Here is a 25946-nt window from a genome sequence, read left to right as displayed (position 1 = left end):
TGGAGGTGAGGATGGAGGAGACTGGGAAGAGGGAGAGCACTTTTTTTATTCGTTCACAGGATGTGGGTTTCACTGGCTAAGCCCAGCATCTATTACCCATCCCTAATTGCCCTTGAGGTGGTGGTGGTGGTGAGCTGCCTTGTTGAACCGCTGTAGTCCATGTGGTGTAGGTACACCCACAGTGCTGTTAGGGAGGGAGTTCCAGGAATTTGACCCAGCGACAGTGAAGGAACTGGATATATTTCCAAGTCAGGATGGTGAGTGGCTTGGAGAGGAACTTGCAGGTGGTGGTGTTCCCATCTATCTGCTGCCCTTGTCTTTCAGTACAGGTTGCACGTTCGGAAGTAGCTGTTGAAGGAGTCTTGGTGAGTTGCTGCAGTGCATCATGTAGATGGTACACATTGCTGCCACTGTGTGTCGGTGGTGGAGGGAGTGAATGTTAACAGTGGTGGATGGGGTGCCAATCAAGGAACTAACCCGTGTTAGAAATATTAAGAAGACTTTTCAGCCTATTTGTTTACAAAGCTGATTTATTTGACTTTTATTCACATATTAAAATCTATAACCAGGCTGGAACTTAATAACATCAGCAGAAAAAGACCCCGATGAACATGGCTGCATCCTAGACATGATTAAGAGCAAAATCCAACTCCGGCAGTCACTTGTGAACTTGTTGGTGACTCAGAAGGTTGGATTTCTGACTGAATCTCTTTCCACACTCACTGCAGGTGAACGGCCTCTCCCCAGTGTGAATTCGCTGGTGTACAGTGAGTTGAGATGATTGCTTGAACGCAGTCCCACAGTGAGAGCACCTGAATGGTCTCTCGTCAGTGTGAATGCGTTGATGGAGCATCAGTTCCCAGGAACTTTTATAGCATTTCCCACAATCTGGGCATTTAAAAGGTCTCTCCTTAGTGTGAACTCGCTGGTGTGCTCTAAGGTGGGATGACTGAGTAAATCCCTTCCCACACTTGGAGCAGGTGAATGGCCTCTCTCCAGTGTGAAGTCGCTGGTGTACAGTGAGTTGAGATGATCGCCTGAACCCAGTCCCGCAGTGAAAGCACCTGAACGGTCTCTCATTGGTGTGAACCCGTTGATGGGACATCAGTTCACCTGAACATTTATAACACTTTCCGCAGTCTGGGCATTTAAAAGGTCTATCCCCAGTGTGAACTCGCTGATGTGTCATGAGGTGGGATGACTGAATGAATCCCTTCCCACACTCAGAGCAGGTGAAAGGCCTCTCCCCAGAGTGAACTCGCTGGTGTATCAGTAGGCTGGATGAATGAATGAATCCCTTCCCACACGTGGAGCATGTTAATGGCGTCTCCCCGGTGTGGCTGCGTTGGTGAATTTCCAGCTCAGACAGGTAACTGAATCCTTCCTCACAATCCCCACATTTCCACGGTTTCTCCCCAGTGTGACTGTGCTTGTGTCTCGACAGGCCAGATGATCGGCTGAAGCCTTGCCCACAAAAAGAACACGTGTACGGTTTCTCCCCAATGTGACTGGTGCTTTTTCCTTCCATGTTCAAAATCTGATGGTGTTCAGGTTACAATAAATTGGACGACTCTGATATGATGTTTCATTTGAGCTTTCTGAGTGCAAACCCGCTCCTTCTAATAGCCTATGAAATTGATTTAAAACAGAAAAAAGGGAGTGAGAGAGAACCCACAAAAACACAAAGGTAGGTTGTGAAACTGAGCTGAATGAATCTGCTAATTTGTGGAGCCGGCACTAGGAAAAAGTGACCGTGAAAACTGCTGGATTGTCATAAGAAGCTAACTGGTTCACTAATGACCTTCAGGGAAGGGAACCTGCCACCCTGCATGGACTTATATAAGACTCTTGACACTCTGACAGAGGCTGGGGGTGAAATGAGAGAGATTTTATACATCTCCATCTCGACCAGAACTTTGACAGAATCTCCCAAACCCTCAACTTCCACCACCTAGAAGGACCAGGGTAACAGGTGTGTGTGAACACCGTCACCTTCAAGTTCCCCTCCAACTCACACACCATCCTGACTTGTCTGTCATCCAGCACTGGATGAGCAGAAATTTCCAGTGAAGGAACGGTGAGATATTTCCAAGTCAGGATGGTGAGTGTCTTGGAGGGGAACTTCCAGGTGTTGGTGCTCCCATGTGCCTGCTGCTCTTATTCTTCTACATACGAACATACGCATTAGGAGCAGGAGTGAGGCCACTTGGCCCCTGAGCCTACTCCTCCATTCAATAAGATCACAGCTGATGTGATTGTAACCTCAACTCCACATTCCCAATTACCCCCTGATAGCCTTTCACCCCCTTGCTTATCAAGGATCTATCTAGCTCTGCCTTCAAAAATATTCATAGAGTCTGCTTCCTTTTGTGGAAGAGAGTTGCAAAGACTCACGACCCTCTGAGAGAAAAATAAACTCTTCATCTCTGTCTTAAATGAGCGACCCCTTATTTTTAAACAGTGACACCTAGTTATAGATTTTCCCACAAGATGAAACATCCTTTCTACATCCACTCTGTCAAGAACCTTCAAGATCTTGAAGGTTTCAATCAAGTTGCCTCTTATTCTTCTAAATTCCAGTGGATACAAGTCTAACCTTTCCTGACAAGGCAACTCACCCATTCCTGGCATTAGTCTGGTAAACCTCTGAACTGCTTCATTTACATCCTTCCTTAAACAAGGAGGCCATTTTGTACTTAGGACTCCAGGTCTCACCAGTGCCGTGTATAACTGAAGCATAACCTCCCTACTTTTGTGATCAATTCTCCTCACAATTAAAAAATAACATTCTCTTCGTTTTCCTGATTACTTGCTGGACCTGCATACCAGCCTTTTGTGACTCATGCACTAGGACACCCAGATCCTTCTAAATTTCAGAGCTCTGTAACCTCTCACCATTTAGATAACGTACGTTTTTTTTATTCTTCCTGCCAAAGTGGTCTATTTCAAATTTCCTCACATTACACACCATTAGCCAGATCTTTGCCCACTCACTTAATCTATCTATGTCACTTTGTAGCCTTCTTAAGTCCTCTTCACAACTTACTTTCCTACCTATCTTTGTGTTGTTTGAAATTTAGCAACCATCCCTTCTGCCCCTTCATCCAAGTCTTGAATATAAATTGTGAAAAGTTGAGGCCCCAGCACTGATCCCTGTGGCACACCACTCATTACATCCCGCCAATCAGAAAGAGACCCATTTATGGCTAGCCTCTGTTTCCTGTTAGCTAGCCAATCTTCAATCCATGTTAACATGATACCCTCTACACCATGAGTTTTTTTTATTTTTCACAATAACCTTGACTTATCAAATGACTCCTGGAAACTAAGCACTGTACTTCCACAGGTTCTCCTTCCTCCACATCACATGTGACTCCTTCAAAGAACTCCAATAAATTGGTTAAACATGATTTCCCTACACAAAACCATGTTGACTCTGTCTAATTAGTCTGAAATGTTTTAAGTGCCCTGCTATAATATCTTTAGTAGTAGCTTCTAATGCTTTCCCTATGACAGATGTTAAGCTAACTGGCCTGTTGTTTCCTGTTTTCTGTCTCCCTCCCTTTTTGAATAAAGGAGTTACATTTTCCAATCTAATGGAACCTTCCCCGAATCCAGGGTGTGTTGGATAATTAAAACCAACACATCAACTATCTCACTAGCCACTTCTTTCAAGACCCGAGGATGAAGTCCATCAGGATTTGGGGATTTGTCCGCCTGCAGCTTCGATAATCAAGTGTTCAATACCACTTCGCTGGTGATTGTAATTTTCCTGAGTTCCTCCCTCCATTCCATTTCCTCGTGGCAGGTTTGAAAGTTGCTGTTGAAGGAGTCTTACTGAGTTTCTGCAGTGCGATTGGGGACACAATGTGTGAAGTTAATGCAGACTATTTACAACCTTAGTGTCATATTTCCCTAGAAGATGAGTTTCCGACTACATATCTACACTATCATTAAGACTGTCTATTTCCACTGAAGTAATATTGCCTGACATTGCCCCTGCCCTAGTTCATCTGCTTCTGAAACTTACATTTGTGCAACTGTTCCCTTTAAACTTGAATATTTTAACACAATCCTGACTGGTACACACCCTACCCTCCATAAATTTGAGATAATTGAAAACTCTGCTGTCCATGTCCTCACTCACACCAAGTCCCGTTCACCCATAACTCCTGCGCTCGCTGATCCACACTGGCTCCTGGTTGAGCAGCACCTCAATTTGAAAATGCTGACCCTTGTTTTCAAATCCCTCCATGGCCTCCCCTCTCCCAATCTCAATAATCTCCTCCAGCCCGACATCCTCCCAGATCTCTGAGCCCAATGACCGTTCCACATCCCCACCAGAGCCACACACCCAGCCGCTGCAGCCTGGAACTCGGAATGGGAGAAGGGGTAGAATGAGGAGAGGCAATATAGTCTAACACTCACAGCACCCTATAAACCACTTACATTACCAGGATAGTGAGAAGAGTTTAGAAACACTCACCAACAGGAGATCGGAGCTGCTGCCCGCTGAGGAGAAGGAGTTTGTTCTTCGGGGTCTGAAGCTTAAGAAGCCTTTCCGCCGCCATCTCCCCCCACATGGATTCGATTCCTCTCCCTCTGCCCGCCCGCCGACTCCGCTCCTCCCTTGATGTTTCTCACCTGACGTTCATCGAGTCGAACTGCGGGGGCGTCCGTTTTGTGACTGAGTGAATCTCCTTCCACACAGGGAGCAGGTGAATGGCCTCTTCCCGGTGTGAACTGGCTGATCTGTCAGAAGGTCAGATGAATTAGTGAACCCCTTCCCACACACGGAGCAGGTGAACGGTCTTTCCCCAGTGTGACTGCGTTGATGACTTTCCAGTTGGGATGGAGATCTGAATCCCTTCCCACAGTCCCCACCTTTCCACAGTTTCTCTACAGTGTGGGTGTCCTTATGTATCTCCAGGTTAGCCGATTCCATGTCAGTAGATCCACCCTTTCAAATTTCCTGTAAAAGGAGTTTACAAACATCAGCACTGTCAGTACAGAAAAGAAATTCAGAACAGACAATTCTAGTTTCTATGGAGCATGTTTTCCTCACGGGTTCCTGCAAAGCAGTAAATCCTCACACACACTCTCCCTTTGCTGGAATCCAAACCCAGGGTGACCAACTGTTCGGTATTTATGGGATTCTCCCTATTTGAGTTAACTGTCCCAGACTGCATAGTGCAAGAATGCTGTTGGTCCCATAAATTAGACCTACATTGAACCCTATTCAAACAGTTTTGGAAGCCATACCTCATCCCCCACCCACCCTCACAGCTCTGCCAGCCCCACTCAACAGCCTCCCTCAACCCATGCATGCAGACTCCATGGCAGGCTTTCCTTTAATTATCTCTGTGAGAGTTGCTAACCCTGCCAAACCCATCACATCATCTCGACCATTCCTTGCTCTTCTCCCAGTTTACTCCCTGTACTCTGGCTGGTTTCTGTTCTCAAGCCTCTCTGTGCAGAGTGAGAATATAATCAATGAATCTATCATTTTCTCTCCTGGTCACTGGGACCCTGAAGCCCCGCCCATCTCTGTTGTTTCACCAAGATGGCGGCACAGAAAGTTAAAAAGTCCCGGAGCTGCAGATGTGGGACCTGCAGGTTCTTGTTGGGGATTTGGGGCCTCCAGCGGGTATTTCTGAATCCTCCCCGCCCACCTCCCAGGGTTTCCTTCCTTCTTTCCCACAGATCAGATTCCTCATTGGTTTGAGCCCAAAGTGTAACCTCTTATTTATTGTCCCCCGTCCCCCATCCTCTGATGTGAACCATCCTCCACTCGCTGACCCAGGATGGTGGCCGTTAACCTGGGCCTGTTCCCGGGAGGGAGAAACCCCGCAGCTGCAAACCAGGAGCTGACAGTTATTCATAACGGTTACTCCAGCTCACAATGCCCGGGGAGTGATTGACGGGAGGGTCGGGTGGATGGGGCTGGAGAACCGATCGAGAGTGGCTGGTCCTCCAATCAGACTGAATTGGGGTTGGGGGGGAGGGGTGCGGCTGAACCCATAACTCCCTAAGATAAAAGCAAAAAACTGTGGATGCTGGAAATCCGAAACAAAAATAAAAGTACCTGGAAAAACTCTGCAGGTCTGGCAGCATCTGTGGAGAGGAACACAGTTAATGTTTCGACTCCATTTGAATCTTCAACAGAACGAAGTAAAAATAGAAAAGAGATGAAATATAAGCTGGTTTAAGGGGGGGGGGTGGGTGTAGAGCTGGATAGAGGATCAGTGATAGGTGGGGATAGCCAAAAGATGTCATAGACAAAAGGATAAGGAGGTGTCGAAGGTGGTGAGATTATCTAAGGAATGTGCTAATTAAGGGTAGCAAGCAGGATAAGCAAGGTACAGATAGCCCTAGTGGGGGTGAGGTGGGGTGAAGGGAAGGGATTGAAATAGGCTGAAAGGTAGAGATAAAACAATGGATGGAAATATATTTAAAAATAATGGAAGTAGGTGGGAAAAGAAAAATCTATATAAAGTATTGTAAAAAAAGGTGGGGTGGAGGATCGGAAAGGGGGTGGGGACGGAGGAGAGAGTTCATGAACTCAATATTCAGTCCAGAAGGCTGTAAAATGCCTACTCGGAAGATGAGGTGCTGTTCCTCCAGTTTGCGTTGAGCTTCACTGGAACAATGCAGCAGGCCAAGTATGGACATGTGGGCATGAGAGCAGGGTGGAGTGTTGAAATGGCAAGCAACAGGGAGGTCTGGGTCATGCTTGCGGAAAGACCTAAGGTGTTCTGTAAAGGGGTCACCCAGTCGGCGTTTGGTCTCTCCAATGTAGAGGAAACCACATTGAGCAACGAATGCAGTAGACTAAATTGAGGGAAGTGCAAGTGAAATGCTGCTTCACTTGAAAGGAGTGTTTGGGCCCTTGGACGGCGAGGAGAGGGGAAGTGAAGGGGCTGGTGTTGCATCTTCTGCGGTTGCATGGGAAGGTGCTCTGGGAGGGGGTTGAGGTGTAGGGGGTGGAGGAGTGGACCAGGGTGTCCCAGAGGGAACGATCCCTGCGGAATGCCGCCGGGGGGGTGAAGGGAAGATGTGTTTGGTGGTGGCATCATGCTGGAGTAGGCGGAAATGGCGGAGGATGATCCTTTGAATGTGGAGGCTGGTGGGGTGATAAGTGAGGACAAGGAGGACCCTATCATGGTTCTGGCAGGGAGAGGAAGGTGTGAGAGCAGATGGTTGAGGGCGCTGTCAACGACCATGGGTGGAAAACCTCGGTTAAGGAAGAAGGAAGACATGTCAGAGGAACTGTTTTTGGAAGTGGCATCACCAGAACAGATGTGACGGAAGCGAAGGAACTGAGAGAATGGGATGGAGTCCTTCCAGGAATGGAGTGTGAGGAGCTGTAGCCGAGGTAGTTTTGGGAGTCAGTGGGCTTGTAATGACTATTGGTGGCCATTAAGCTGGGCCCATTCCTGGCAAAAAGCCCAGGAGCTGTAAATGCAGGACCCGCAGAGTCTTATTCAGGCCTTGCAGCCTACACCAGGTCTTTATGAAGCCTCCTCTTCCTCCCCACCCCAACTCCTGGTTCCATTCCTTCTTTCGCCTCACCGACTCTCACCCGCTGAGAAAAGCACCTCTTGGACTCACAAAGCTTTGACCAAAGTGACACTGCGCATGCTCTGGACACAGTCCAATATTGCTCCTGTGCACTGGGCTCCTGTAGAGGGGATAGGGCACATTCACATCCAGGGGATGTTGGGTAACAGCAGCGCCATTGATACCCCAGACAGAGAAGAGAAAATAATTCTGTTATCAACTGAGATAAATTAATTTAAAAATCACATAAATACTTGATAATTCCGTGTTTCATTTCTCAAACTGCTGCTCTCCTGTGGCGCTGAGTTTTTAAGTCTTTTCTTCCCGGTTTCCTTCTCTCGCCTCTTCTGAAGGTGTTGATTCTGGCTGCCTTCAATCCCACAGTAGCTGCTTCCTCTCTCTTTATCTCGCTCTCCCCTGATACTGAATATTCACTGTTTTATAGAATGATACAACACAGATAGAAACCATTCGGCCCATCATGCCTGAGCTGACTCTTTGGAAGGTCTATCCAATTAATCCCTCAGACCTGTTGGCACTGTCAGGACAATGTATGCCTGCTGTAGAAATGGAAGCGGTGAATGGAAAAGCTTTTCCAGTTAGATACTTCTCAGATACACTCACTACTGTGGAAAGATCAATTGCCCAGTTTATTAAGCAGGATTAAGTGTTTACTATTTGGTTAAGCACACAGAATATTTGGTGGAGTTAAGTTCAAAAATTCTACACACCCCCATATACTGCAGTGACATTATTAGTTAAAGGCCAAGGCAAGGGAATATCCCTGGTGTGATAGAGTGTGGGAGAATAAAATACATATACAGGATAACAAAGGGTTAAGTGGTTAAACTATATAATGGAATATTACAACGAAGTGTCCTTGAAACTAGGCCCATCCGTTTTCTCACTAGCACATAAAATAATAGACTAGTCGTGCTATCAGCTACCTTCCCAGACTAATGGGTGCCAGATGGGTTGTGCAAGTGTCAGATGTGGTTGTAAACTAAAAGAACTATTGTGTGCATGCCAAAAGATATGTACTTTTTTTTACTATAACTATGTGTGTACTCTGATGCTACTGCAGAGTACCGGCTAGCTCCATTGTATGCTGCTGGGCTCTCTGTGATATCGCGATTCAATAAAGGCTTCCAAGACAAACCTCCTGGGTCTGAGTGTTCACTCCGATTTCCGCGACAAATTGGCGACGAGGATGGGATCCGACTGAAGTCCAGTAGCCTCTTAAGTTGGAGAGGTGATTGAAATCCTGGGCCGTTGGATCTCTAAAAAAGAACCCTCATGGAGAAAGGGAGGAGTAACTCTCCTAGGTTAGGGAGAGTACAAACTGCATCCTAGCTGAAAGGGGGATTGCAATGAATTAGCGTCCCTGCTGAAAGGGGGAGGCTTGAAAAAGGGTAGCTACTGACCAAAGAGACTTAAGTAATCCAAAGAATCAGAGGACTTGTTCAGGAACTCTTAAACACCGGTGAGCGCACAGGCTAGGAAACGTGCCGCATTGTTAAAGTACTAAGAGCAAACTGAAACCAGTGAAACTGGAGCTTAAATCAGGAACTTTGAAGATGGGTAAGAAAATGGAAAAAAAAGTAGTAGTAGTATACCCAGGGGTTCGAGTCCCCTGGAGGTGAAAAGTAAATAATTTCTGTGTTTTCTTTTGTGTATATTATTAAGTAAAATGGGAAATATGGCGTCAGAGAAACCTCAGGTTCATCCTTTGAAGGGAACCCCAAATGCTTATATGTATGTCCATTACGGTCCTGAAATTGTCCAGTATGTTTCTGATTGGGTTAAATGGACTCAAAGTAAAGGAGAGAGCTTCCCACCAGCTGGAACTTGTAATCGGAACAGATTTGAGCACTTATAATATGTTTTAAGGGAAGTAGTCCGCTACTGAATTTTCTGTAACTTAAAAAAATGAATTGATCTAAATTATGAGCTGTTTGTGCTGAAGAGAGAGAGAGAGAGAAACGGTACCCCTAGGGGATTAATGAGCAACTGACAAGCTGCAGCAGAGAAAATGTGAGCTTTCGTCAGTTTGAAGGTCCCTATAGGTGGAGCCTTCAAGATCCCTTTATTTCCCCCCACTGCTACTCGAAGCTTCGTTTAGAGTTAAGTTCAATATTATAGGAGTATCGATACATACCTTTATCTATGTGTTTGTGTGCAATGAAGCATTTGTTTGTGAGCTTTAATGTGTTTTCTTCCCTGAATTGTCTTGTGTGTGCGTAGTTGAGCACTTTAGAGTCGAAAGCCCCATATTAGAGTAAAGGGAAAGTTTATTCAAACACTGCAAAGTTTTGAGTATAAGGTTTGAGTTGAGATTTCTGGCATAAATCGTAATTTGAAGGTAGTGTAAAGATAAAACAGGGCTTGCTTTTGTTTGAGATGAACCAACCCTTGTACCACCCCCTTGTAGACTAGAAGGGAATAACCCTCATCATCAGCTTCCAAAATGATCGGGATTAATACATATGAGTTAATATTCTAAAATTCTGAGAAAAAGAAATTACTTGAAATTCAGAAGGATTCTAGGAAAACAAAAAGACATAAACCCAAGGTCTAGGTGGTTCCAATGGATAAAAATGGGTTTCTTATGAAGAGATGAATTAAATATTAAAGGAAATCTGCTTTCCAAAAGCACTGGAATTTGAATTGGGGACAATCTTGAGATGTAAAGTGCAGTGTAATTTAACAGGTTACTTTCGAATCACTAGGATGCTATCTAAGATAAAGAATGTGTCGATAAACATACGGAAATTATAACTTGGAAAAGAGGTTGTTTTAATTTTGATAGTATAAATTACAGTTCTTACAAAGTTTAAAAATTTGAGGTTTGGTTCTTGATAAAGTTCTCAAAAGGGAATTTTCATTTTAAAAGATCTGACAACAATTGGCACTAATTCAAATGCTGCAAGCTTTTGTGTTTGTAAGTCTGTTCCCAAAATATGAAGCTAAGCTCAAGACCTTGACAAAGTTTGGCAGAAATCCAATTTTTGGCCGAGTTAATGAATCTGGGATAATTCTAAAAGAAAAGGGTCAGACACAATTTAGTGGGTTACTTTTAAGACAATAAAATCTTTGAGAAGAAGAAAAGGAAGCAAAACATGTCAATACCTGATTTCTGTTTTTAAAACTGTTATGAGAATATTTTAAAGTCTCTCCAGGCAACCTGAACAAGATAAGATGGTAGAGCTGTTGCAAGTGTGATATGGTATGAGGCAAGTAGGAGAATGAGTTAGGGAAAGAGGACATAATGTACAAACTGTTTTAAGGGAAATGAATTTGATAATCTGGCCATCAACTGAGGCATTGGAACTGCACAGGGGGAGATAAGCAAAGATCTAGAGACAGAGATCCTCATTGAAATGGAATAGTTAATACGGCCTAAAGAGTAAGGAAACATTTTAAACAATCTAGACAATAGAGAAACTGAACTCAAGAGAATCTTAGGATGATCATGGTCAGGAAAGAAAACTTAGAGGTAAAACTATGAGGAATCTATAGTTCAGGAATTGAAATGTAAGGAGAAATAATACTTAACAGCAATTTACCACAAGATGGATACAGGTAAAGGGAAAGCTGGAAAAAGGCTAAATAGATGTATTACTGATTATATTAATAGGATTAACACCTTGATGACAGGCAGAGTTAAGCAGTTCCCAGAGAGAACCATCACTGGAAGTGAAAATACTGAGCCATTGAAAGATAGGATAAGAAGGTGCATTGTAGAGTTGTTTAAGGAATTGAGGCCTGACATGAGACAGCAGCAAGAGGGAGTAAACTGGAAGGAGTGGGGTGCCTACCCAAATGGATTCATATCAGGGAACTAATTTCACAGGGAGAGTCATTAAAGAAGTGTGTAATTTTATGGAGTTTAAACAGAAATTCTATATTCCTTACCACTCCCAGCGTCCAAGGATGGTGGAAAGGATGAACTAAAAAAAAACATCAATCAAGAGACAGGGAACAGCCCAATATTCTAAAACACTGTGGGCTACCCCAAGCAGGACCGACAGGTTCACCCCATTTGAAATGATAACAGGAAGAGCCATGCAATTACCTGAAGGTTTTATAGTAGGAAGTGTAGGGCCACTAAATGGAAAAATACAGGACCATGTAAGGGAATTAAGTAGGCAATTACATGAGTTGAGAGAGGAAGTTAAAGACTGACAGATGATTAAGGATATGGAAACAGGCAAATCCAAAGAGCAACAATGGACCATACCAGGTAATTATGACAGGTGATACATGTGAGAACGGGAAGTAAATGGAGGCATTACACACAGTTAAAGATACATGACAATTGACAAAGCGGTAACCCAGATGGCGGGAGCCGATGTTAATGTCTCCACAGATCTACGATCCAGGTTGTGGGCCTATCAGTACTGGCAACAAAGTCGGGGATCATCACTGCTCATCCCGCACCGCAGGAGGAACTTTGGTACATAATGGACAGTGCCGAATGCGACATGCAACGGGGAATGATAAATGTAACAGTAGGAGAACAAGTGCTTTCAAATTGTAGTAAGGGTTTGCTTCAGATCGAGCATGGGAGGTCCGCCACTACCCAGCCACCTCCCACCTCTACTTTCACAGTCTGAGTAGAGGAAATTGAAGCCCCTCAAACCACACCGACTGATCCATCTTGTCCGACTATGCATCCAGGACCGACAAATGGTTTGGTACTAGTTAATCAGAAGTTTTGTATGATAATGTACACCATGAGCTGGTACCCGTAGTCTTGAATATATCCAGTGTCGTCCTGCCCCAATGGTGCTCAACGCATACCCAAGCACTATACGGCTCTGACGCGCCAGTTGAGGACTGAAGCAGTTCAGTTCAGTGGCGAGATGCGATCAGGTTTGGGAGGGAACCACGTTAAGTGCAGCCTGATAAATGATACCACTATGATATTCAATATAGGGACATCATTGGTTAATCCAAAGTCTGGCTACCGTGCTCGAAAGTCATGCGGGGACTATCAATAAATTAATTGAAATAGGGAAAAATATTTCAGATGAAGCGAGCAGCAATGATGTATGCAACACCAATGGATCTTGAGCACTGGAACAAGCCTGAGAAAATTTAAGACAATTAAAGAAGGGGTAGTCCATTTATGGGTAACTAATGAGCATCTATTGAATCTCTCATGACACAAGAATCATGACTTGACCGGTTGCCAGCTCAGGGGTTTAACACGTGTACGTAGAATGAATGTTGAATGTATAGTGAATAGTAATATGCTAATAGGCATTGTATTAATAATACCTGTCATACCTATGTCAATGACATAACTCAGGCAAGACACCCACAGTGACTGCTGGTACGGGACCCCAGCCATGGGGCCCATTTGTACACATACAAATGGACTTTATACAAATGCCTAAATGTACGGAATATAATTATGTTTTAGTTCTAGTATGTTTGTTCTCGCGATGGGTGGAGGCGTATCTCACCCGATGGAATGATGCTGTTGTTGTTGTAAAATTGTTCATTTTGCTGCTAAAGTGATAAAGGAACTGTTGAAGGCCTTACAATGCAACCATCACCTTTCCTGCCCATACCACCCCCAGTCTACTGGAGCGATGGAAAGACAAAATGGTATTCTGAAAAACAAACTAGCTAAATTATGTGAAGAAACCAGTTTGAAAGGGCCTGAAGCTCTACCCTTGGTGCTCATGACTATGTGCTCTCACCCTAACTATCTGAAGAGCTTGCATATACAGGTAGTAGAAGCTCAGAAAAAGCCCACCATTGAAGACTGCCATCAATACCAGCCCAGGTACCTAGTCCTAGTAAAGACATTCAGGAGAAAGAACTGTTTGGAATCTCAACAGGAAAGGCCTTTCCAAGTCCTGCTCACCACCCATATGGCCGTAAAGGTTGAAGGATGCCCTTGTGGATCCACGCATCGCACATTAAGCGGACACTGACCTCGGACGGAAGTGCTTGTGCAAGAACTTTAACTGAGCCATCAGAATGCTGACTCTGATTTGGATCCTGTCCTGTGTGGTCCTGGTGGGAGCATGGACTACCAATTCTGCAGTTCAATAAACGCAGGCTGTAGCCTTGCAAGTTAATCGGACTAAATGTTAGATTTGTACTCATTTTCCTCTATGCAAAACAGCAGCTGAATTGCATGAGAGGGTGGAAAGGACCCTACCTTGTGCTGCTAACAACTCGAACGGCCCCGAAGATTAAAGGGAAGGAAGACTGAGTCCATGCCACTCGTTGCAAAAAAACATTGTCTAGCAGTCCTATAACCATCGTTATCAGTGAACTAATTTGCATTATGTATAGGATACTGCCTTTTGCTATATTCTGTCTTTTTGCTATATTTTGTGAGGTGTACCCAAAGGATTCTCACCCCAACACCTTTTTGTCTTTATGCCGCGCCTATGCTAGACAAGTAGGACAGGGCGCCTGTTGGATATGCGCCCAGATTCCCCAACATGGAGGTGAGTCAAGCACCTATCAGGCAAAACCCATGACTGAGGAAGAAATAAAGGATCTCACAAACTTCCATATCCAGTCAGATGATGCAGATTCCAATATGTTCAAGGGATGGTTCCGTCACTCTCCCCCTGCTAAGGGGTGAAACTACACAAATCATAGGATAAGAATCAGGCCCCCTCTGGAACCGATAAACGCCACCTGTTGGTGTTCAAACCTTGCAACCGGTACCTATAACCTGGGAAACAGTAGTTGTCAAAACACCATATTTACTAGCCCTGGTAATTATGATCCTCAAAATCCTCTAAATGGTACATACTGGGTTTGTGGAGAAAAAGCATATCCCTGGCTGCCTGGGATGCCGCAATTATCTTCCTTCTTTAATCAAGATAATGGAAGTTTGGGCAAGGGCGTTACCACTCCCACCTGGAGTGGCTGCTGCTACCTAGCATATTTGAATCCCTATCTTCGCTATATAAGTAAATTAGATATTCATCCGCATCTGCGTCTACATTGCCGTGACATGTCGGAATCTGAACGATTCTGGATGATTGCTATCCCCTCTTATGGAGCTGCTCGTAATTCCCGAGAGATTATCAACCTGGCAGCTGCACTTGAAAAAGTTGCTAATTCAACGGCTGATGCTTTGATTGAGATACAGAAACAGATTTCAGCTACCACTAGTGAAATGATAGCTCCACACCTGACTGCTCTGCAAAATAGAATGGTCCTTGATTTCCTCCTAGCTGAAAAAGGTGGCACTTGTGCCACGATAGGTTCAGAGTGCTTCACTTATGTACCTGATGTTTCTGAGAACATACTAACCTGGGACAGCATGTTATGGATAAAGTAACAGAAATAAAGAAAGTTGGGGAAAGATTGAGTAATTTTTATAACAAGGATTCCTGGTGGGATACAGTAATGGGATGGTTCTCCGATTGGGAAGTTGGCTGCTGTATGTTTTAATTGGGTTGGGCATAGTAAGTGTTGTAGGGTGTTGTGCATGTGTTGCTCTGCGAATTTGCTGTTCCCAGATTATTAACAGTGTCTCTACTGGATTAGGAGGAGCTCCAGTTGTCCCTCAAATGATGCGCACTGGTCCCAGTGAGGCCCACTGGTGGGGAAAAAAGGTTTACCCTGCCGGAGATCGGCATTTTCCTTATGGTTATGAACACCCATATGATAATGAAGGTACTATTCCTCATTGGTGTTAATCTAGAAGATTAACAAGGAGGGATTGTGGGAGAATAAAATACATATACAGGATAACAAAGGGTTAAGTGGTTAAACTATATAATGGAATATTACAACGAAGTGTCCTTGAAACTAGGCCCATCCATTTTCTCACTAGCACATAAAATAATAGACTAGTCACGCTATCAGCTACCTTCCCAGACTAATGGGTGCCAGATGTGGTTGTAAACTAAAAGAACTATTGTGTGCATGCCAAAAGATATGTACTTTTTTACTATAACTATGTGTGTACTCGGATGCTACTGCAGAGTGCCGGCAGCTCCATTGTATCTGCTGGGCTCTCCGTGATATCACGATTCAATAAAGGCTTCCGGGACAAACCTCCTGGGTCTGAGTGTTCACTCTGTTTTCCGCGACATAGAGTAAATGAATTAAGTTACAAAGTGACATTAATACCCTAAAACTGAAAAACTTACCAATTGGCTGGAAAGTTGCAGTATGAAGGAACCCCACATACTTGCCAGGTGAAAGAGGCCATGTACAATGGACCTATTAAAGCCGCACAACTGTTGGACTCCACTGGGGTTTAGGTGGATGGGTCTTGGTTTTATGAACAGGGACCATATTAGACTGGTACTACATCTTTGATTCCCCATGACAGCCATAGTATCCTTAGTAAATGCTCACCAAAATACTTAGCCCAGAGATCTGAAGCTATTGTGATCAAAGCTCTTCAAACCATAACTGATAAAATCAACAACTATTCTGAAACCTCCTTTGGTTGTAACTCCCTCAGGGAAAACCTATTTCTCTGGCAAAAAAAAACACAACAGAAAGGAAAACACTAACCCACCACTCCAAACGATTTGGGATATTGCTGGTAAGTGTCCAGGACAAATAGCTATTTGTAAGGCGAAGGTACATTAACAGCAGGAGTTAGTGAAGAGGGTAATAACCAGGCAGACTGACTCACCAGAAATGCTGCTTGGTATCCATCATTGGTACCGATATGACAGGCTCCAGTTAAACCTGATTTAAAAACTTATCAGGACCCTGACCCTGATGTGACTATGGTCAAAGAAGTCAGACGCTTTCGGAGACTTCACCTCATCTCTCATCCTACACGAGGAGGTTTTTATATTACATGGATGGCTCTAATTTGACTTCGGTCATACCTCAATGGCTCAGAAAAGGATTAATTTTGTTTATGGGTCAAATTGGGCACATGTTTCTCTTTTTCAAGTCATTGATATGTTACACAATTACTATTGGTGGCAGAGGATGCGCTAGAATGTCCGTCACCACCTGAGCCTGTGTCTCATTTGTGTCCAAATCAAAACAGATCTTCAAAATGTAAGGTTCCAATGGACACCTCCCACCTGAATGATATGCCTGGGAAACACTGCAGATTGATTTTCAGGTCCATTTTGCACATAAAAGGAGGGGATTAGTATATAATGGCAATTATAGATAAGTTTACTCGGTGGATTCAAGATTTCTTGGCATGTAGTAATGATGCAGTCACTACAGCTAATATCCCATAGGAATAGATCTTTACCAGATGGGACTTTCTGTAAAGGATAGTGAGTAACAATGACTCTCATTTCACAGCAGAAGTAATGCAACAGCTCTGTCATCTTATGGGTGTGGAACTACATTCCACATCCCCTATCACCCAAAGTCTGGTGGGATGCTCGAGAGCTTTAATCTGGATAAACAACACTGAAAAAAGCTGTCGTGGAGGGAACCTGTTCAACACCTCCAGGGAGAACAACCCCATCCATTACACTAACTCCTAAATGGGAGATGAAGTAATGTTTAACAAAAACATTGTGAAAAGAGGTGGGGCTCGGAGGCTAGTTGGGAAGATCCATATGATGTTCGGGATAATTGGGAGAATCAAATCTTATGTTAGTTAATTGGAAATGAGGAAGGGAAGCATAATATCTGAGTTACCATGGAGATGAGTGTAACAGTACAAAATGAAAATGTCAGATAACTACATGGGGAATAAATGCTGTGTTTGATTTTATTCAACAGGGACTTGATGTGGATGGATATCGTGCTCCTGGACTGTGTCCAAGCTGAAGTTCTGTTCCTTCCCTATGAATTTCCCCCAGATTGTCCTTTCTGAGCTCCAGCCAGGTGATGGACACTCAATTGAGAATGACAAAAATCTACAACAGTGTGTTTAAACCAAAGTTGATTTATTCCACATCAACAAGAATATTAAACTCAAGCCCAATGATGGGATCATTACCATCTGAGACAAACCCTGACTCTAACAAGGAACGTGTTTCAGTCCTGCCTGTGATTAACAGCAGATTCCAACCCCTGCAGTCACTTGTGATCTCGCTAGTGAGTCAGCAGAGTGGATAACTGAGTAAATGAAGCACATGAAACAGATGAGCAGACTTTCTTCGGTGTGAGAGTGTTGGTATGTCAGCAGATCATTTTTACTTTTAGTATTGAAATGCTGCCTTATCAGTGTGAATGCGCTGGTGTCTTCACAGATGAGATGAAGTAATGAATCCCTTCTAGCGCATACAGCAGGCGAATGGCCTCTCTCTCATGTGAACTTGCTGGTGTATCAGGAGATGGGGTGACTCAGAGAATCCCTTCCCAAACTCGGAGCAAGTTGAAGGGCTTTTTCCAAGTGTGAATTAGCTGGTGCACCAGTAGGTGGGATGAACAAGGAAATTCCTTTCCACAATCGGAGCAGGTGAATGGTCTCTACCCGGTATGAACTCGTTGGTGTGTTAGCAGGTTGGACAATTGCCTGAACCCCTACCCGCACTGAGAGCAGCTGAGCAGGTGTCTTAGCAGGGCAGAGAAATAAAAGAACTCCTTCCCACACTCGGAGCAGGTCAATGGCCTCTGCCCAGTGTGATTGTGTCGATGAGTCTCCAGCTGAAATGGGTAATTACATACCTCCCCCAAGTCCTCACATTTATCTGTGGATGTTGTCGGAGAGAAGAGCAATACTTCTTCAAGATAAGCATTCCTTGAAGAGAAGTGGCAGTCAATTAAGCACTAAGATAAAAGCAAAAAAACTGCAGATGTCACATTTATCTGATTTCTTCTCAGTGTGACTGTGCTTGTGCCTCGACAGGCCAGATGAATGGCTGAAGCCTTGTCCACACACAAAGCATGTGTATGGTTCATCCCCGCTCTGAACAGTGCTTTTTCCTTCCACATTCAAAGGCATACTGTCAGATTTTGACTTGATATTTATTTTGAGCTTCCATCTGCAACCTTCCCCATCTAACACCCCATAATATGAATTTAAAACAGGACAAAGGGAGTGAGGGAGAATGCACAAAAACACAGATAGGTGATGAAACTGAACTGAATGAATTTAGTCATTTGTGGAGCCAACACAAGGAAAGTGACCATGAAAACTGCTGGATTGTAAAACCCAATTGGGTCATTGATGTCCATCAGGGTAGGGAACCTGCCACCCAATATTGACCGGCAATAAGACTCTGGCCTCAACAGAAGCAGATAGATAGGTAGAAGGTTTGGGGCCGTGGCGTGGGAATGATACTGAAAGAGAGGGATCTTATACATTGACATGTTGACATGAACTTAGGCAGAACCTCCTAAAACTGTGACTCCCACCCAATTGAAAGACAATAACAGCAGGTGCATGCGGAAACCTTCATGTTCATTTCAAGTCACACACACCATCCTGACTTGGTACATATCATTGTTTCTTCATCTTTGCTGGGCGAAAATCCTACAATCCCTTGTCTAACAACATTGTCAAAGTGCCTTCACTACAAGGACTACTGTGGATCAAGAAGGCCCACAATCAGCTTCATGTGGAGCAGGTTGGATTTCACAGGATGTGGGTGTTGCTGGCGAGGCCAGCATTTATTGCCCATCACTAATTGCCCTTGAGAAGGTGGTGGTGAGCCACCTTTTTGAGCTGCTGCAGTCTATGTGGTGTAGGTACACCACACTGCTGCTAGGAAGGGAGTTCCAGGATTTTGATCAGCTGATAGTGAAGGAACAGTGATATAATTCCACGTCAAGATGGTGAGTGGCTTGGAGGGAAAATTGCAGGTGGCGGTGTTCCATGAGTCTGCTGGCCTTGTGATAGAAGCCATGTGTTTGAAAGGTGCTGTCGAACAAAGCTTAGTGAGTTGCTGCAATACATCTCATAGATACTACACATTGTTGCCACTCTGCATCGGTGGTGGAGGGAGTGGATATTTAAGCTGGTTGGTGGAGTGTCAATCATGCAGTCTGCTTTGCCTTGGATGTTGCCAAGCTTGTCTAACAACATTGTCAAAGTGCCTTCACTACAAGGACTACTGTGGATCAAGAAGGCCCACAATCAGCTTCATGTGGAGCAGGTTGGATTTCACAGGATGTGGGTGTTGCTGGCGAGGCCAGCATTTATTGCCCATCACTAATTGCCCTTGAGAAGTGTAATTGGAGCTGCACTCATCCGCCATTTTTGCTGGCCTTGTTCGCAAAAGCCGACACCCCAAGAATTAATTTGAAAACCTAGATGGAAAAGAATTAAAAGCCTTTACTGAAATTATTGCTCTGAAGATAATGCTTGTTTACTTTGTAGGAGTTGTGTCTGTTTAGCAACCGGACATCCCAGAGGAATCTACCTCCCCTGGCGGTCCACACATTGGGAATTTTTGGGCTAAACTGGGCTGAAAGCTATACAGAAGATTCTACCCATCCCCATTCCTTTTTGAACTGATACGACAATAATGATCCACTCAGGAGGCCAGGGATAGACAAGGGCATCCAATTGCAATCCTGAGGTAAATACTGGAAATATTAAAAACAAAAACAGAATTACCTGGAAAAACTCAGCAGGTCTGGCAGCATTGGCAGAGAAGAAAAGAGTTGACTTTTCGAGTCCTCATGACCCTTCAACAGAACTAGGTGAATCCAAGGAAGGGGTGAAATATAAGCTGGTTTAAGGTGTGTGTGTGGGTGGGGTGGGGGGAGGGGGTTTGGGGGGGGAGAGAAGTGGAGGGGGGGCTGTGGTTGTAGGGACAAGCAAGCAGTAATAGAAGCAGATCATCAAAAGATGTCACGGACAACAGAACAAAAGAACACATAGTTGTTGAAGTTGGTGATATATATCTAAACGAATGTGCTAATTAAGAATGGATGGTTGGGGAATTAAGGTATAGCTCTAGTGGGGGTGGGGGGAGCATAAAATATTTTAAAAATATTTAAAAATAATGGAAATAGGTGGGAAAAGAAAAATCTATATAATTTATTGGAAAAAACAAAAGGAAGGGAGAAGAAACAGAAAGGGGGTGGGGATGGAGGAGGGAGTTCAGGACCTAAAGTTGTTGAATTCAATATTCAGTCCAGAAGGCTGTAAAGTGCCTAGTCAGAAGATGAGGTGTTGTTCCTCCAGTTTGCGCTGGGCTTCACTGGAACAATGCAGCAAGCCAAGGACAGACATGTGGGCAAGAGAGCAGGGTGGAGTGTTAAAATGGCAAGCGACAGGGAGGTTTGGGTCATTCTTGCAGACAGACCGCAGGTGTTCTGCAAAGCAGTCGCCCAGTTTACGTTTGGTCTCTCCAATGTCGAGGAGACCACATTGGGAGCAACGAATACAGTAGACTAAGTTGGGGGAAATGCAAGTGAAATGCTGCTTCACTTGAAAGGAGTGTTTGGGCCCTTGGACGGTGAGGAGAGAGGAAGTGAAGGGACAGGTGTTACATCTTTTGCGTGGGCATGGGATGGTGCCATAGGTGGGGGTTGAGGAGTAGGGGGTGATGGAGGAGTGGACCAGGGTGTCCTGGAGGGAAAGATCCCTTCGGAATGCCGAAGGGAGGGTGAAGGGAAGATGTGTTTGGTGGTGGCATCATGCTGGAGTTGGCGGAAATGGCAGAGGATGATCCTTTGAATGCGGAGGCTGGTGGGGTGATAAGTGAGGACAAGGGGGACCCTATCATGTTTCTGGGAGGGAGGAGAAGGCGTGAGGGTGGATACGCGGGACATGGGCCGGACACGGTTGAGGGCCCTGTCAACGACCGTGGGTGGAAAACCTCGGTTCAGGAAGAAGGAGGACATGTCAGAGGAACTGTTTTTGAAGATAGCATCATCGGAACAGATACGACGGAGGCGAAGGAACTGAGAGAATGGGATGGAGTCCATACAGGAAGTGGGGTGTGAGGAGCTGTAGTCAAGGTAGCTGTGAGAGTCGGTAGGCTTGTAATGGATATTGGTGGACAGTCTATCACCAGAGATTGAGACAGAAAGGTCAAGGAAGGGAAGGGAAGTGTCAGAGATGGACCACGTGAAAATGATGGAGGGGTGGAGATTGGAAGCAAGTCCCAACGAGAGCATGAAGCAGCACCGAAGTAATCATCGATGTACCGGAGAAAGAGTTGTGGAAGGGGGCCGGAGTAGGACTGCAACAAGGAATGTTCCACACACCCCATAAAGAGACAGGCATAGCTGGGGCCCATGTGGGTACCCATAGCCACACCTTTTATTTGGAGGAAGTGAGAGGAGTTGAAGGAGAAATTGTTCAGTGTGAGAACATGTTCAGCCAGACGGAGGAGAGTAGTGGTGGATGGGGATTGTTCGGGCCTCTGTTCGAGGAAGAAGCTAAGGGCCCTCAGACCATCCTGGTGGGGGATGGAGGTGTAGAGGGATTGGACGTCCATAGTGAAGAGCAAGCGGTTGGGGCCAGGGAACTGGAAATTGTTGATGTGACGTAAGGTGTCAGAGGAATCACGAATGGAAATATTATGTTGTTTAAATAGAATATGTGTAGACAGAACAGAAAAAGGATTTCATGCCGTTGAGTTTTTGCCAGGATGCAGGGAAATGCTTACCGGCAGCTATTCATTAATGGTAGCTGCGGTTCCCACAATCCCTCGCGCCCCAGAAACCGCTCTATCCAACCCGCTCCTTTCACCAGGCGCTGAGAGTGCGTATGCTCCCCAGGGCCGACCGCGGGGCATTCTGGGCGGCTCCTTTGTTGTGTCAAGTTCTGTCGAAGGGTTATGAGGACTCGAAACATCAACTCTTTTCTTCTCCGCCAATGCTGCCAGACCTGTTGAGTTTTTCCAGGTAATTCTGTTTTTCCTTTGTTGTGAGTCGGACTCGGTGGAAACGGGAGAAGAAACCGGGAAGCGGCGGCCAGGATGGGGGAGGCGCTGCAGCATCGCTTTAATGGGCAGCCCCCACCCCCCAGCCCGGAGAGGTCACCGCACGGCCGCCGGGCACGGCCTCTGTCATTTGGCCTCTGAGAGCCGCACTCGCTGTTCCTGAGGCTGCGCTCGCCCCCCGCTCAGTTCCTCCATTGAATCCTGTTTCTCTCCTTGTTTTTCCCAACTCAGATTCACCGCCTCATTTTCTTTTCTTCCTCTGAGCCCCTGAACTCCATCTGACAGGGTCATGTTGGAGAGCGGGCATTGACTGTCCTGGGAAACAACAGCAAGAGGAGCTCAGAGGCCGGAGGGGCAAAGGGAGCAGCGAGTTCAGTCACCAATCGGGGGGATTGAGGACTGGACCCTGAGTCAGTCAGTCAGGGGAGTCAGAGTGAACCCCTGGGGAATCAGTCATCTCTGAAAAATTAACCGAGTATCTCTTTTATCAACAACACAATTTAATATTTGTCAGTTTAAATTTTTTTATATTCTTTGTTACCTCAAACCCAGGACATCTCTGCAGGAATTCCTCAGGGCAGAATCCTGGGCCCAACCATCTTCAGCTGCTTTATCAATAACCTTTCTTCCATCATAAGTCAGACTTGGGAATATATTGTGGTTCCTTCACTGTCGCTGCGTTGAAATCGTGGAACTCCCTCCCTAACAGCGTCGACATCACATGGACTACAGCAGTTCAAGGAAGTGAATAGGAAGATTTGCTGACAGGAAACTCAAACCAAACATCATGTCAAAACCTGACAGATTCACTCAATACATCAGGCGCTGGATATCATTGAACCATTAATATAGAAGGAGAAAGTTAACAGCCTGAAAAAGCATCGCACCTTTCACAGTGGGAATAAACTGTGTGTGGACGAGGTTTGATCTGACCATCCAATATGGACCGCCACAAGGACACCGGCACCATGGAGAAACCGTGGAAATGTGGGGACTGTGGAAAGGGATTTGGTTCCCCATCAAAGCTGGAAATTCATCAACGCAGCCACACTGGGGAGAGGCCGTTTACCTGCTCCATGTGTGGGAAGGGATTCACTCATTCATCCAACCTTCTGAGACACCAGCACATTCACACTGAGCAGAGTTCAATCATCTGCTCCATATGTGGGAAGGCAATCAGTCATTCATCAAACTTTCAGAGACACCAGCAAACTCACAGTGGAGAGAGGCCATTCACCTGCTCCGTGTGTGGGAAGCGATTCACTCAGTCATCCTACCTGCTGACACACCAGCGCATTCACACGAGGAAGAGTCCGTTCATCTGCTCCTTGTGTGGGGAGGGATTTAATCGATTATCCAGGCTTCTGAATCACCAGAGAATTCACACTGGGGAGAGCCCATACACCTGCTTTATCTGTGGCAAGGGATTTAATCGGCCATCCAAACTACTGACACACCAGCGAATTCACACTGGGGAGAGGCCATTCACCTGCTCCATGTGCGGGAAGGGATACATCAATTCATCTGACCTGTTGACACATCAGCGAGTTCACACTGGTGAGAGGCCATTCACATGTTCCATGTGTGGAAAAGGATTCATTCGGTCATCCCACCTTCTGACACATCAACTTGTTCATACTGATCAGAGACCTTTTAAATGTTTTGACTGTGAGAAGACCTTTAAAAGTGAAAAGGATCTGATTACACACCAGCGAGTTCACACTGGGGAGAGGCCATTCACCTGCTCTGTGTGTGGGAAGGGATTCACTCAGTCATCCTCCTGCCTGACACATCAGCGAGTTCACAAGTGACTATGGGGATTGAAATCCGTGGTTACTGTTGCTGTTAATCTTGTTCAGGATTGAATGTTTGTTTCTGCAGAAATATAATTGTGCAAAGATGGGTGGCAGCTCAGAAGACTGGACAGAATTTAAAATAAGAAAAGAATGACTGAAAGATTAATAAAGAGGGAAAAGGTCAAGTAAGAGAGAAAACTAGTTAGAAATATAAAGACAGATAGTAAGAGTAAATATTGATATTTAAAAATGAAAAGAGTTAAAGTGAGGGTTGCTGCATAGAAAGTGAGTCTGGCGAGTTAATAACGGAAAATAAGGAGATGGCAGATGAATTGAACAAGTATTTTGCATCGTCTTCACTATAGAGGATACAAGTAACATGTCAGAAATGGCTGTAAATCAGGAATTGGAAGGGAGGGAGGAGCTCAAGAAAATTACAATCACCGGGGAAATGATATTGAACAAATTGTTGGAGCTGTGGGCTGACAAGTCCCCCTGTCCTGATGGATTTCATCCTAGGGTCTTAAAAGAAGTGGCTAGTGAGATAATTGATGCATTGGTTTTAATTTTCCAAAATTCGCTAGATTCTGGGAAGGTTCCATCAGATAGGAAAATAGGAAATGTAATTCCTTTATTAAAAAAGGGAGGGAGACAGAGAGCAGGAAACTATAATCCAGTTAGCTTAACATCTGTCATAGGGAAAATGTTAGAAATGTTATAACAGGGCATTTAGATAAATTAAAGGTAATCAGGCAGAGTCAACAAGGTTTTGTGAGAGGGAAATCATGCTTAACCAATTTATTGGGGTTCTTTGAAGGAGTAGTGTGCTGTGGATAAAGGGGAACCGGTGGATGTACTGTACCTATATTTCCAGAAGGCATTTGATAAGGTGCCTCATTAAAGGTTATTGAGGAAAATAAAAGCTCATGGCGTAGGGGGTAACATATTGACATAGATAGAAGATTAGCTAGCTAACATGAAACAGAGAGTAGGCATAAATGGGTCTTTTTCTGACTAGCAGGATGTGATGCGTGGTGAGCCACAAGGATCAGTGCTGGGACCTCAACTCTTTACAATTTATATAAATGATTTGGATGAAGGAACCAATGGTATGGTTGCTAAATTTGCTGATGACACATAGGTAGGAAAATAACTTGTGAAGAGGACATAAGGAGACTACAAAAGGATACAAATAGGTTAGGTGAGTGGGCAAAAATCTAGCAAACGGAGTATAATGTGGGAAAATGTGACAGTGTCCATTTTGTCAGGATGAATAAAAAAGAAGCATATTATTTAAATGGTGAGAGATTGCAGAGCTCTGAGATTCAGAAGGATCTGGGTGTCCCTGCGCATGAATCACAAAAGATTCATATGCAGGTACAGCAAGTGATTAGAAGAGCTGATTAGCAATCATTCATTGCAAAGGAAATTGAATACAAGAGTAGAGAGGTTATGCTTCAGTTATACAGGGCACTGGTGAGCCCACATCTGGAGTACTGTGTATAGTATTGATCATCTTCTTTAAGGAAAGATGTAAATGCATTGGACGCAGTTCAGAGAAGGTTTAGTAGATCAATACCAGGAATGGATGTGTTGTCTTATGATGAAAGGGTGGACAGGCTAGGCTTGTATCCACTGGAATTTAGGAGGGTAAGAAGTGACTTAATTGAAACACATAAGCTCATGAGGAGTCTTTACAGGATGGATGTGGAAAGGATGTTTTCTCTTCTGAGAGAATCTTGAACTAGGGGCGGCCACTCTTTAAGGGGTCGCCCATTTAAGGCAGAGATGAGGATTTTTTTTTCTCTCAGAGGGTTGTGAG

General features: G+C 44.7%; 2 protein-coding genes across 2 annotated transcripts; one reads left to right on the top strand and one right to left on the bottom strand.

Annotated features, from left to right (window-relative positions):
• Nucleotides 1-552: 552 nt before the first annotated feature.
• Nucleotides 553-1528, bottom strand: LOC121270311 (zinc finger protein 239-like). Its single transcript, XM_041175615.1, has one exon. It carries the CDS (start codon nt 1526-1528, stop codon nt 659-661), a length of 870 nt encoding a protein of 289 aa, XP_041031549.1. The 3' UTR covers nt 553-658.
• Nucleotides 1529-22196: 20668 nt separating this feature from the next.
• LOC121270100 (zinc finger protein 436-like) lies at nt 22197-24456 on the top strand. Its single transcript, XM_041175416.1, has one exon. It carries the CDS (start codon nt 23270-23272, stop codon nt 24137-24139), a length of 870 nt encoding a protein of 289 aa, XP_041031350.1. The 5' UTR covers nt 22197-23269; the 3' UTR covers nt 24140-24456.
• Nucleotides 24457-25946: the final 1490 nt, after the last annotated feature.

This window comes from Carcharodon carcharias, chromosome 27 (assembly GCF_017639515.1).
Source record: "Carcharodon carcharias isolate sCarCar2 chromosome 27, sCarCar2.pri, whole genome shotgun sequence".
Classification (NCBI taxonomy): domain Eukaryota; kingdom Metazoa; phylum Chordata; class Chondrichthyes; order Lamniformes; family Lamnidae; genus Carcharodon; species Carcharodon carcharias.
This window is presented reverse-complemented; position numbering and strand designations above follow the sequence as displayed.